Source organism: Cynocephalus volans, chromosome X (assembly GCF_027409185.1).
Source record: "Cynocephalus volans isolate mCynVol1 chromosome X, mCynVol1.pri, whole genome shotgun sequence".
Taxonomy (NCBI): Eukaryota; Metazoa; Chordata; class Mammalia; order Dermoptera; family Cynocephalidae; genus Cynocephalus; species Cynocephalus volans.
Window position 1 is genome coordinate 65115229 of NC_084478.1, and position 12068 is coordinate 65127296.

Sequence of the window (12068 nt, forward strand, 5' to 3'; positions counted from 1 at the left end):
TATTTTTATGTGACCGGTAAGGGGGTCGCAACCCTTGGCTTGGTGTCGCCCTCACCGCGCTCAGCCAGTGAGCGTACCAGCCATCCCTATATAGGATCCGAACCCGCGACGGGAGCGCTGCCGTGCTCCCAGCGCCGCACTCTCCCGAGTAAGCCACGGGTCAGCCCTAGCTCCTTTTCTTGAAGTCACAACTGTAATGAAGGTCACTAACTCACAAACCCTTGGAGCTGCTTCTGGTAACTTGATACCCCCAGGCCTGAGATCCTTCTTTCCCTCACCCACTGACCTGTCATTCATGGAGATAAATCTGCCCCTTTCTCTTCAAACTCCCAATAAACTGAGAGTGCTTTCTGCCATCATCATGCTCTTCAAAACACATTTTTAATATAATGAGAATATGTAAATGTTAAAAAAAATCATAAAATACAGAGTACATAACAAATGCAAGAGGTGGCTGTGGTCATTCTAATTCACATAACTTCTGCACCAGAACTACCTCTGGCAGGCGGATGTGTTATTGGGAAAGTTTTTAAAACAACTGATAATAGTCAACATTTAGTGGACATTTTCTCTGTTCCAAATGCTAGTTTAAGCTTTACAAGTATTAACTCATTTACTCCTCACAACAACTCTGAGACAATTGTTTTTCAGATGAGGTGACTAAGTCACAGACAGGTTATGTGACTTGCCCAAGACCACATAGCTCAAAGTTGGCAGAGCCTGTGCCGGTGGCCAAGTTATACTGCCTTCTGAAACGCATTGTACTGTCTCTTGAAACAATAGCAAACATCTATAGAACAGATGCTATAAACACTATGTGCATTAATAACTAATTCATATTTGCAATATCCCTATCATTAGATTGTTTTATTTAGTATCTTATATCCTCATAGGATGAGGTTTTTAAATATTTTGCAATTTTAATATATGAATATTATAAAAATGACAACAAAATAATTAATTCCAACAGTGAGACAGTAAATCCCCCAGGCATCCCTAACTCTCCTGTGATTTCCTACTGTCATGTTTCTTTGGAAGCAGAGTGGTGGGATGAAAGGGCGGGGCTCTGTCCAGGGAGGATAGAAGTGAATGGGAAAGACATTTATTATGGCATCCTTTATGGTGAAAAAAGAACACAGAAATAAACCCAATGCTGGTCACCAACGGACCAGTTCAATAAAATGTCACCATTGAACTCTTCATCTGCAAAATGGAGATAGTAATAAGACCCACAACATTCATTTATTAAGATTAAATGGGGCTGGCTGGTTAGCTCAGTTGGTTAGAGTGCAGTGTTGATAACAACCAAGGTCAAGGGTTGGGATCCCTGTAGAGGCCAGCTGCCAAAAAAAAAAAAAAAGAAAATTAAATGAATTAATATAATCACCTTGAACAGTGCCCAGCACATTGTCCAATAAATGTTAGTTGTTCTTGTTAAGGTTACACGTTTGTGCAGTGAAATACAGTTTATTCTTTAGCAATCATGTTATATAAGGGTATTTAATATCATGAGAAGACACCGATAGCTTAGTTACATGGACAAGGGTGGTACTAAGTCAATACAACACAATGTGATCTGTTTTTGTTAGAACACAGAAAAAGGGTAATACTAGGGCCGGCCCGTGGCTCACTTGGGAGAGTGTGGTGCTGATAATACCAAGGCCACGGGTTTGGATCCTATATAGGGATGGCCGGTTAGCTCACTGGGTGAGCGTGGTGCTGATAACACCAAGCCAAGGGTTGAGATCCCCTTACCAGTCATCTTTAAAAAAAAAAAAGAAAAGAAAAAGGGTAATACGTTTTTGGATGTGTCTCCTCCTTTCAGGTGGCTTTATCTTTTTCTGTTTTGGTGGCTGGCTGGTAACAGGTGGTTTTAAAACATCGTTCAGTTGATTGTATTTGTTATAAAAATAGTGAAAAAAATAGTAGTTTTAAAAATTGTCAGTTGATGTTAAGATCCAATAGGAAACTACTAAGCCTTGTATTTCAACCTTGTGAATTCTGTTTATCCTGACGATGTTAAGATGAACAGTTTGAGATGCAGCTTCCTTTTGATTCTTTTTTCTTTTGGCTGCTGGCTGATGCGGGATCCTTGGTGTTAACACACCGCACTCTAACCAACTCAGCTAACTGGCCAGCCCCACAGTTTCCTTTTGAAGTTGAAATAAAGATGATTTCGGATAGCCTCCTTGGATCCAAACCCCAAAGCTTGTTTTGCATAATTGTCTTCGGCCTTCAGATACTCAAGCCTCAAGCTTCTTGGGGGTATGCAAGTCCAAACACTCCCAGTCACGCAAACACAACCTACTTCTCATCCCGGGGTGTCCGGAGGCCCACCAGTTACTGTTAAGACCTGGGGAACTTTCTAGGAGTCTCTGCATGTATGATTGTTTTTTATTCTACTATTGAAGTTTTGCTTGGCCAAGACTGTGTTGCTAAAAAGCTGCCTACATCACTCTTTCAAAAGAAAGTGTGTTTCCTCTTTTTTTTAAGTCATATTTCTGATTTCTAGTGCGTGATTTGAAGACTCACCCCTGTCCCTGTGGCCCATGGACATTATCCTTGTGTATAGAAAAAGTGCCATTAAGGGCGTGGGAAGAAAAGAGGTGGAGCCTATGTCCTTGTGCCGGAAGTTACTGTCCTTAGTGCGCCTGCGAGACTCCCACGCCTTGAGAAGGATTCCTATCGATTCGCTGAGCGCTCGGCAGCTCTTTCTGGTAGCAGGCGGCCATCTTGCCTGGAACCTGAGAGAGGGAGAACACCGATAGAAGGAACGGCCGACACTGGTCTCAGGGCCGCCCCGGGGGCCTCAAGAGCCGGAGGCAGCCCCGGAGGTGGTCCCCGATCCCGGGCTATGCTCTTGGACCCGAGAATGGAAGGCAGAGAGCGGAGGGGGCAAGATGGGTGGGGAATGTCAAGCAAGGATTGCTAGGCGGGGGAGGGGCGTTGCTATGGCGACTGGGGGCGGGGTCAGGTGTGAGTCGCCTCTGTGACTCACCCAGGCGCTGCCCTAGAAGGACAGGGCTGGGGTGATGACCATGTTAACTGACGGGTGGGATTCCGCGACATCCCCGGCGTAGAAGGATTTGGTGTCTATGGCAACGTTCGCCTGGCGTTAAGGGACGGAACTAAATTCCTTTGCTTGGGACGCTGACATTCCAGGCCTTTGTCCTGCAGGCTCCCGCGGGCGGACACGCCAGAAGAGGAGGCCGGGGAATGGCCGCGGTGTGGCAGCAAGTCTTAGCAGTGGACGCGAGGTGAGGCGTGGGGTCAAAACCCAAGGGAGCGGAACTTACTGTGGTGCATGCGCAATGGCGATAAGTGAGACTGGGCGGAGAACTTGTCTTATGCGGCAGCGTGGGCATGCCCGGAGGTGAGCATGCACAGTAGGGTGTGGGGGCACTCCAGCAGTGAGCCCGCCTGGCGGGAGAGGGTTCTAAAGAGCATGTTGGGAAATGCAGTCAGATTTGGGCATGGGCAGAGAGGCTGCCTTTGGGAGGTGGGATGAAGATTCCAGTGTTGCCCCCCAGACTTCTCTTACTATCATCACTTCCACAGTGTGACACCACTACCACCACCACAACCACGTGGACCCACACAAACCCTCAGTGTCACACCACCACACCACCACCACATTGACCTGCACTAACTCTCAATATCATGCCAGTCTGATTTTTGTCACCATGCTAGACTGACCCCTATTATTGTCTGCACTAACTCAGTCACCCCATACCGACCCCAGCATAACTGCAGACTGACTCCATTGTCCCCATACTGATCTCATCATCATGACCATTATTACTGCAGACTCGCCCCCATCACCACTGCTGATCTCTCTTGCCACCCTGACTCCAATTGCTGCTACACACCACATTCTCCTGCCTTATCCCTTGAGCTAATTGATTCCTCTGTCTGTACCTGCTGCCTGCCCTCCCTCCTGACCCCACAGGTACAACGCGTACCGCACACCAACATTTCCACAGTTCCGGACCCAGTATATTCGTCGGCGCAGCCAGCTCCTGCGGGAGAATGCCAAGGCTGACCATCCCCCAGCGCTGCGTCGGCAGTACCTGAGGCTGCGGGGGCAGCTGCTGGGCCAGCGCTACGGGCCCCTCTCCGAGCCAGGCAGTGCTCGTGCCTACAGCAACAGCATCGTCCGCAGCAGCCGCACTACCCTTGACCGCATGGAGGTGAGCTCCTGCCACACTGCCTGCCGTATGTGCCACTGGCCTCCGCACCCGCACATTCACTTCACAGATGTTCGTCAAGCACCTGCTACATACTAGGCACTAGCTCTCAGCATCAGCAGAGGACAAAAAGCGATAGTATGCCAAAGAAGTCAGTAAACAGGGGCCGGCCCGTGGCTCACTCGGGAGAGTGTGGTGCTGATAACACCAAGGCCACGGGTTCGGATCCCATATAGGGATGGCCGGTTGGCTCACTGGGTGAGCTTGGTGCTGACAACACCACGTCAAGGGTTAAGATCCCCTTACCGGTCATCTTTTAAAAAAAAAAAAAAAAAAAAAAAGAAGTCAGTAAACACACAGCAAACTCCATAAACAGGCAATTAACAAGATAAATACGCCAATAAATATATAGCAAGCCAAATAAACAAGTCCATAATTACCATGGCTAGTAGTGAGAAGTGCTAAGATGGAAAAATAAAGTGGACTTGAGGGATAAAAAAGGACCAGTATGGGGGACAGAGGGAAGCTATTTTTAATGGGGCTGATCAGGGAAGACTGCTCTGAGGAGGTGACATTGGTCACCTCAGAGACTGAGTCAAGTAATTTTCTGGGGAAGAATGTTCATTCTTTGTTCAGAAAACACACATTGAGTATCTGTTGAGCAGGGCGAGGGTGGAAGCAGGGGGACTAGTGAAGAAGCCACTGCAGTAGTGCACACAAGCATTGATGGTGGTGGCAGGGGACATGGTGAGAGGGGATTTGCTTCTGAGTATGTTTTGAAAGCTCCAGACCCAAGGGTTCTCAGGGCCTGTTTTCAAGATGCGCCCACTCTGATGCTCTCCATTTGCAGGACTTTGAGGATGATCCTCGGGCCCTGGGAGCCCGTGGACACCGCCGTTCTGTCAGCCGCGGCTCCTACCAACTGCAGGCACAGATGAACCGTGCCGTTTATGAGGACAGGTATGCAACAGAGGCAGCCGAGAGGTGGGGGCTTGTGAGGAGAAGAGGGGCCATGGGGCAATGACAGGCTGAACGCTTGCACCTACCTTCTGTCACCCCCCCACTTCCTTTTGGTGCCCAGGCCACCCGGCAGTGTGGTGCCCACGTCGGTGGCAGAGGCAAGTCGGGCCATGGCTGGGGACACATCGCTGAGTGAGAACTACGCCTTTGCGGGCATGTACCATGTTTTTGACCAGCACGTGGATGAGGCAGGTGAGCTAGTAGGTGGCAGGTCCCATCACCAAGTGTTTGCCCATGCTGTGACAACCACCCTTTTCCAAATGCAAGGCCCCTGGCACACCTCCAAAGGAGGAATTGCCATCGGTAAAGACTTTCACAGACTGAAAAACTCTCTGCAAAGTGGTCTGCAAAGTCTCGGTACTTTGTGTACTATAAAGGTCCTCAGAAGCTTAAAGGAGTGATTTGTAGCAGGCTACTTGGGTTGGTGAGTGGCTTGGGAGAGTTCACAGCCTTTGCTGAGGGCAGAGTGGGCCATAAAGTGTCAAGGGTCTTGCAAACTGCCCAGACCTTGGTGATTGTAAAGTGCTTGCAAAGACCTAGGAGCTTTTTCACACTGCAGAAGACTTTTGCAATCTGCAAAGTACCTGCTGAGATTTAGGGAGCTTTAGGTAGAAGGCATTCTGAGGTTACAGCTCCCATGTCAGCCAAGGAAAGCCCTTATTTATAAATGAACTCACCCAATGAGTGTGCTGACTCCCACAACTGGCTCCTTGGCATTGCAGTCCCAAGGGTGCGCTTCGCCAATGATGACCGGCACCGCCTGGCCTGCTGCTCACTCGACGGCAGCATCTCCCTGTGCCAGCTGGTGCCTGCCCCACCCACCGTGCTCCGCGTGCTGCGGGGCCACACCCGTGGTGTCTCCGACTTCGCCTGGTCTCTCTCCAATGACATTCTCGTGTCCACCTCGCTTGATGCCACCATGCGCATTTGGGCCTCTGAGGATGGCCGCTGCATCCGGGAGATCCCTGACCCCAGTGGTGCTGAACTGCTCTGCTGCACCTTCCAGCCCGTCAACAACAACCTCACTGTGGTCAGGATCCAGGGTGCCAGCTCACCAAGGGCGGGCACGCTGGCTCAGGCGGGCTGTCTGATGGGGTCAGAGGATGAGGAGGCGGCCTAGGGGGGTCTAGGGCCCCCTAGTCCCGTCATAGCAATCCCACTGTGGTCAGACTCAAAGGGAACCAAGTCAGAGGATGGGGGAATGCAGATCTTGGTCTGGGATGGCCTTGATGTTGTAGACTCCAGGGGCCACTGCTCGGGGGTAGGGTCATAGTTCTGGGACCCCTTTGGTCCCATCAGCCATAGTCCTACAGTTTTCCAACTGCAGGGGCTCCTGCTGGGGAACAGGATGATGAGGCTGAAACCACATCTGGTCTCTTAGTGGCAGCCCCACTGTGGTTGGACTCCAGGAGAGATTGGTCAGAGAGCAGGAGGAGGAAATGAAAAGTCGGGCATGGCCCTGGGGGGGGGGGGGGGTGAGGGTGGGGGGAGGTGAAGTACAGGGGAACTGGCCAAGAGTGAGCATGTGGTTGGGATCCCTTCCATTTCAGCAGCAGCAGCAGCAGCCCCACAGGCTCCGGGAAGGAGCAGTCAGGGAGCAGGGGAAACAATTATTATAGGCCTGGAAAAGCCCTGTGGCTTTCAGGCTGTAGAGGGGACTAGCCAGGTGGTAGCGTTATGGCTCTAATGAGGCCCCTTTAGTCCCAAGAGCAGCTGTCCTACTCTGAGCAGATTGCAAGAAGGGCTGGCTAGAGGTTTAATGCCTGGGTCACCTGGGCTACCTGCCACAGCCCTGCTGTTATAGACTTTACTAGGGACCTGCTAGTCCCATCAACAGCAGCCCCACTGTGGTCAGACTCCAGGAGGGACTGGCTGGGAGCAGGATGATGGAGCATTATGCCTACAGGTGGGGAATGCCAAGCAGAATGTGCATGTCGTGAACATCTCCACGGGCAAGAAGGTGAAGGGTGGCTCCAGCAAGCTAACAGGCCGTGTCCTCGCTCTGTCCTTTGATGCCCCTGGCCGGCTGCTCTGGGCGGGTGATGACCGTGGCAGTGTCTTCTCCTTCCTCTTCGACATGGCCACAGGTAGACAGGCAACATGCCTAGGTCTGGGTGCACACCCTCCTGTGCTCCTAGGACACTGCCTTACCTTTGCCTCTCCTCCCTCCACTGCTGCAGGGAAGCTGACCAAAGCCAAGCGTCTGGTGGTGCATGAGGGGAGCCCTGTGACTAGCATCTCTGCCCGCTCCTGGGTCAGCCGTGAGGCCCGGGACCCCTCACTGCTCATCAATGCCTGCCTCAACAAGCTGTTGCTCTATAGGTGGGTACCCTCTGCAGGGCCACCAGGGGATGGAGGGCCTGCCCCTTCCATCTGACTTGGACAGGAGCCTGTGTCCTCCATCAGATTGACTCTACTGAGGGTGGAGATACAATTTCTTCATGATGATGGCAGTGACAATATCAGTTGTAGCAGTAATAGTGATCACAGTAGCAAGCACTTATACCGTACTCGCTGTGGCCAGGCCCTGTTTGGAAGCACTTTCCATGTATCACGTTGTTTAATCCTCAGCCAACCTGTGAGGTGGGTACTGTTATTATCTTCATTTTCCAGTTTAGCAGACTGAGGCATCAAATAGATTAGGGCCCCTTACAGCAGAGACCTGTTTTCCTTCCTTCCTTTTTTTTCCCCCTTGGCTTATTTTTTGGGTGTGGGGGCGGTTTGCTATCTCCATTCACATCATTCATGTTAACCAAATGCAGTTTTCAGCCTGGGCCACACGTTGGAATGACCTGAAGAACTTCAAAAGATCCTGCCCAGGAGCATCTGTATACTTTTTTTCTTTTTTGGTGGCTGTCCAGTATCGGGATCCAAATCCTTGACCTTGGTGTCATGTATACTTTTTATTTTTTAATTTTATTTATTTAATTAATTAATTAATTAATTTTTAAAGATGACTGGTAAGGGGATCTTAACCCTTGGCTTGGTGTTGTCAGCACCACACTCTCCCAAGTGAGCCACAGGCCAGCCCTTATGTATACTTTTTAATTGAAGTGTACTCTTAAGTTTCTGCCCATTTCCTTAGCCTTTCCCCTCTCTCCTTCCTCCTGCCACCTCAGCTGTCCTCCTGCCACAGTATAGCATGTTAACAACATGTATCTTTCCATATTTTATTCTATCTGCTTGGATCCTAGGTGTGCACACACATCCTCATGATTTTTAGGGAAGGCATGTTTTACAGAAATGGGCTTTTCCTACATCCTTTTCCACATCTTGCTTTGCTCACCTGGCAATGCGTCATGGAAACCCCCAGATCACCCACAGTGGCTATGGTTCATCTTCTTTAATGGCTGAGCAGTTTTCCACAGTGCAGGTGCACCAAGGCTTGTTCAGCCATTTCCTCTCTTTGTACCCATCTTAATGCCAGGATCTTGTAGAGATCCTTAGAAAAACTAGTGAACAATACTGCAGAGGCTACCATTTACCTCAACAGATGCAGTGGTGTCTGAACTGTCACTAACTTGCACTTTAGCCCATGCTTGCAGGTTTATGCTGTTGCAAGATAGGATTTCATAAACCTTGAAAGGAACTCAGGCCCAGGGGTGGGGACACAGACTGGCCCACCACTGGTCCCCTTTCTGGGGCAGAAGCTACACCCTGACCCGCTCTCTCATCCTCCCTTCAGGGTGGTGGATAACGAGGGGACCCTGCAGCTTAAGAGAAGCTTTCCTATTGAGCAGAGCTCACACCCTGTGCGCAGCATCTTCTGCCCGCTCATGTCCTTCCGCCAGGGGGCCTGCGTGGGTAAGTCTTGTGGGGGCAGGGACCAGGGCTGGTGCCCACCTGGCTCAAACATCGTGACACCCTGATGCCCTCAATTCCTGGCTCACAGCTACTAATGGACTGACAGCCCTGAACAGCTCAGAGAAATCACTCTTTTAAATCACATTCCCAGACAGCCCAGAGACCTCACTGCCTCAGACAAGACTCCAAACAGCCCAGAGACCTCACAGCCTCAAACACTCACCTCCCAAAAGCTCAGAGATCTCACAGCCTAAGACCCAGACTCCAAAAAGCCCAGAGACCTCACAGCCTCAGACACAGACTCCCAGAAAGGCCAGAGACCTCACAGCCTCAACAGAGACCCCCAAATAGTCCAGACCTCACAGGCTAAGACACAGACCCCTGAACAGGCCAGAGAAGTCACATTCTGGACAAAGCCCCTCAAACAAACCATAGACCTTACAGTCTGAGAAACAAACCCTCAGACTGTCCAGAGACTTCACAGCCTGAAATGCAGATGTCCAGGCATCCCAGAGAACTCCTACCTGGGACACACCTCCAGATATCTCAGAAACCTTACAGCCTGACACGCAAACCCCTAATCATTCCAGAGACCTCACGATCTGGACATAGTTCCCTAAACAATCCACAGACCTTACAGCATGAAACACATATTTCCAAACAACCCAGAACACTCTAAGCCTATGACACACCCCTGCCCAAACAACCCAGAGACCACACAGCCTCAGTCAGAGACCTTCAACCAGTTTAAAACTTCACACTCTGCACACTTACTGCAAAACAGACCAGAGAACTCACAGCCTGTGACACAGACAACCAAATATCCGAGAGAATGCACAGCCTCATACACAGACCTCCCACATAGGCCAGTGACCAAACTGCCTTAGATGCAGACCCCCAAATAGGCCAGAACCTAACAGCTGTAGATCCTCTAATGTCCCAGAGCCCTCAAAACCTAAGACATAGATCCCCAAATGACCCAGAGACCTCACAGCCTAAGAGCAGACTCTCAAACATCCCAGATATCTCACAGACTGAAACACAGACCCCATACAGCTTAGAGGCCTCACGGCCTCAGACATAGACCCCCAAACATAAGTGAGACCTCAGGGAACTCAGACACAGACCCCAAACATCCCAGAGACCTCACAACCTGAGACACAGATCCCCCATATAGCTAAGAGAACACATAGCCTGAGTTGCAGACCATTAAACAGATCTGAGACCTCAAGCCTCAGACATAGACCCACAAAAAGCCCACAGACTGCACAGGCTCATATAAAACCCCACAAACAGCCATGAGAACTCACAGCCTCAAACACAGACCACCAGAGAACCCAGAGACCTCACACTCTGTACAGAGACCCCAAAACATCCCAGCGTCCTCAAAGCCTGAGACACAGACCCCCAAATTATCCAAAGATTTAAAAGCCTGACACAGACTTCCAAAAGCCCAGAGATCTCACAGCCAGACACTCAGATGCACAAACACTCCAGAGAACTCACATTTTGGCATAGAGATATATAAACACCTCAGAGAAGACACAGCCTGAAACACCATACCCCAAACAGTCCAGAGACCTCAGAGCCTGAAATACAGACTACCAAACAGCCTAGAAACCTCTCAGCATGACATGCAAACCCACGAACAGCCTAGAGACCTCACATCCTGAGACCAGAGCCCCAAACATCCCAGAGACTTCATAGCCTGAGATAAAGACCCCCAAACATTACAGAGACCTCGCACTCTGTACACAGTCCCCTAAACAAATCTCAATCCTCACAGCCAGAGACACAGAACCCCAGACAGATGTGAGACCTCAGAGCAAGATACACAGAACATGAAAAGCCCACAAACTGCACAGACTCAAATGAAGACCAAACAGACACGAGATCTCACAGCCTCAAACACAGACTACTAAGGAGCCCAGAGACCTCACACTCTGCATACAGACCCCAAAACATCACAGTGTTCTCAAAGCCTGAGACACAGACCACCCAAACAGCCCATGGATTTCACAGCCTGACATGCAGACAACAAACATCCCAGAAACGTCAGAGCGAGAAACCACACAGCTAAGAGACCTCAGAGATTCAGACATAAATACCCAACATGCCCAGATATTTCACAGCATTGGACAAAAACCCACAAGCACCCCAGATACTACACATGGTCAAATAAACACCACTAAACAGCCATGAGAACTCACAACCTTACGCAAAGACCAAAACAGAGCCAAGAGAAGTCACATTCTGCCACAAAACGACCCACAGACCTCAAGCCTGAAACATAGTCCCCCAGATGACCCCAAAAATTGCCTGCCTATAACACGAACCACCAAAGGGCCCAGAGACATCACACCTTGAGACTCAGACCCTCAAACATCTCAGAGAATTCAAAGCCCGGGACACCGACCCTTATATACTCCACAGACCTCACAGCCTGAGACACAGATCCCCAAAGAACTCGGAGACCTCCCAGCCTGACAGGCAGGCCCTAAACAGACCAGAAACATCACAGGTGTACAAAACAAACCACTAAGAGACCTAGACACTCAATGTAAAACCTGAAAGAGTCCAGAGATTTCATAGTGACAGACATCGATTATTAACAGCCAAGACAACTCACGTTCTATACATACACAGAAACAAATCACAGAGTCCTACAGGCCTGAGACACAGACCCAGAAAACAGACCACAGACTTCACAGCCATAGACCCCCAGACCGCCCAGAAGACCCAGATACTGACAAACATAGGACATCTCAGCTCAGACACCTCATGTGGTCACACACAGACCTCGAAACAGCTTGTAACTTTACGGGCTGATACACAGAGCTACAAACAGACCACAGACCTTATACTTTGCACATAGACGGCCAAACAGGCCACAGAACTCATGCCGCAAGACACAGACCCCCACACAGCCAAGACACCGAAAGCGTTGCACAGAGACCCCCGAGGAGCTCAGAGAACACACAGCCTCAAACACACTCCCCCTGGCAGCCGACAGCCCTCATAGCCTGGGACACAGACTACTCGTCCACCTAGAGACCT

General features: G+C 50.1%; 1 protein-coding gene across 1 annotated transcript; it reads left to right on the top strand.

Moving 5' to 3' along the window:
• Positions 1 to 2661: 2661 nt before the first annotated feature.
• Positions 2662 to 9076, top strand: WDR13 (WD repeat domain 13). Its single transcript, XM_063084647.1, has 9 exons — positions 2662 to 2834; positions 3178 to 3257; positions 3950 to 4190; positions 5038 to 5147; positions 5269 to 5399; positions 5930 to 6237; positions 7114 to 7294; positions 7388 to 7529; positions 8893 to 9076. The coding sequence occupies exons 2-9, from the start codon at positions 3217 to 3219 to the stop codon at positions 9074 to 9076; spliced, it is 1338 nt and encodes a 445-aa protein (XP_062940717.1). The 5' UTR covers positions 2662 to 2834; positions 3178 to 3216.
• The last annotated feature ends 2992 nt before the right edge of the window (positions 9077 to 12068 follow it).

What these genes read in the sequence shown, in the direction of transcription:
- WDR13 (XM_063084647.1), top strand. Translation starts at nt 3,217, where the DNA reads ATGGCCGCGGTGTGGCAGCAAGTCTTAGCAGTGGACGCGAG. An exon ending in CTACCCTTGACCGCATGGAG is followed by an intron (nt 4,191 to 5,037) that starts GTGAGCTCCTGC and finishes CTCCATTTGCAG; the next exon opens with GACTTTGAGGATGATCCTCG. An exon ending in TCAACAACAACCTCACTGTG is followed by an intron (nt 6,238 to 7,113) that starts GTCAGGATCCAG and finishes TTATGCCTACAG; the next exon opens with GTGGGGAATGCCAAGCAGAA.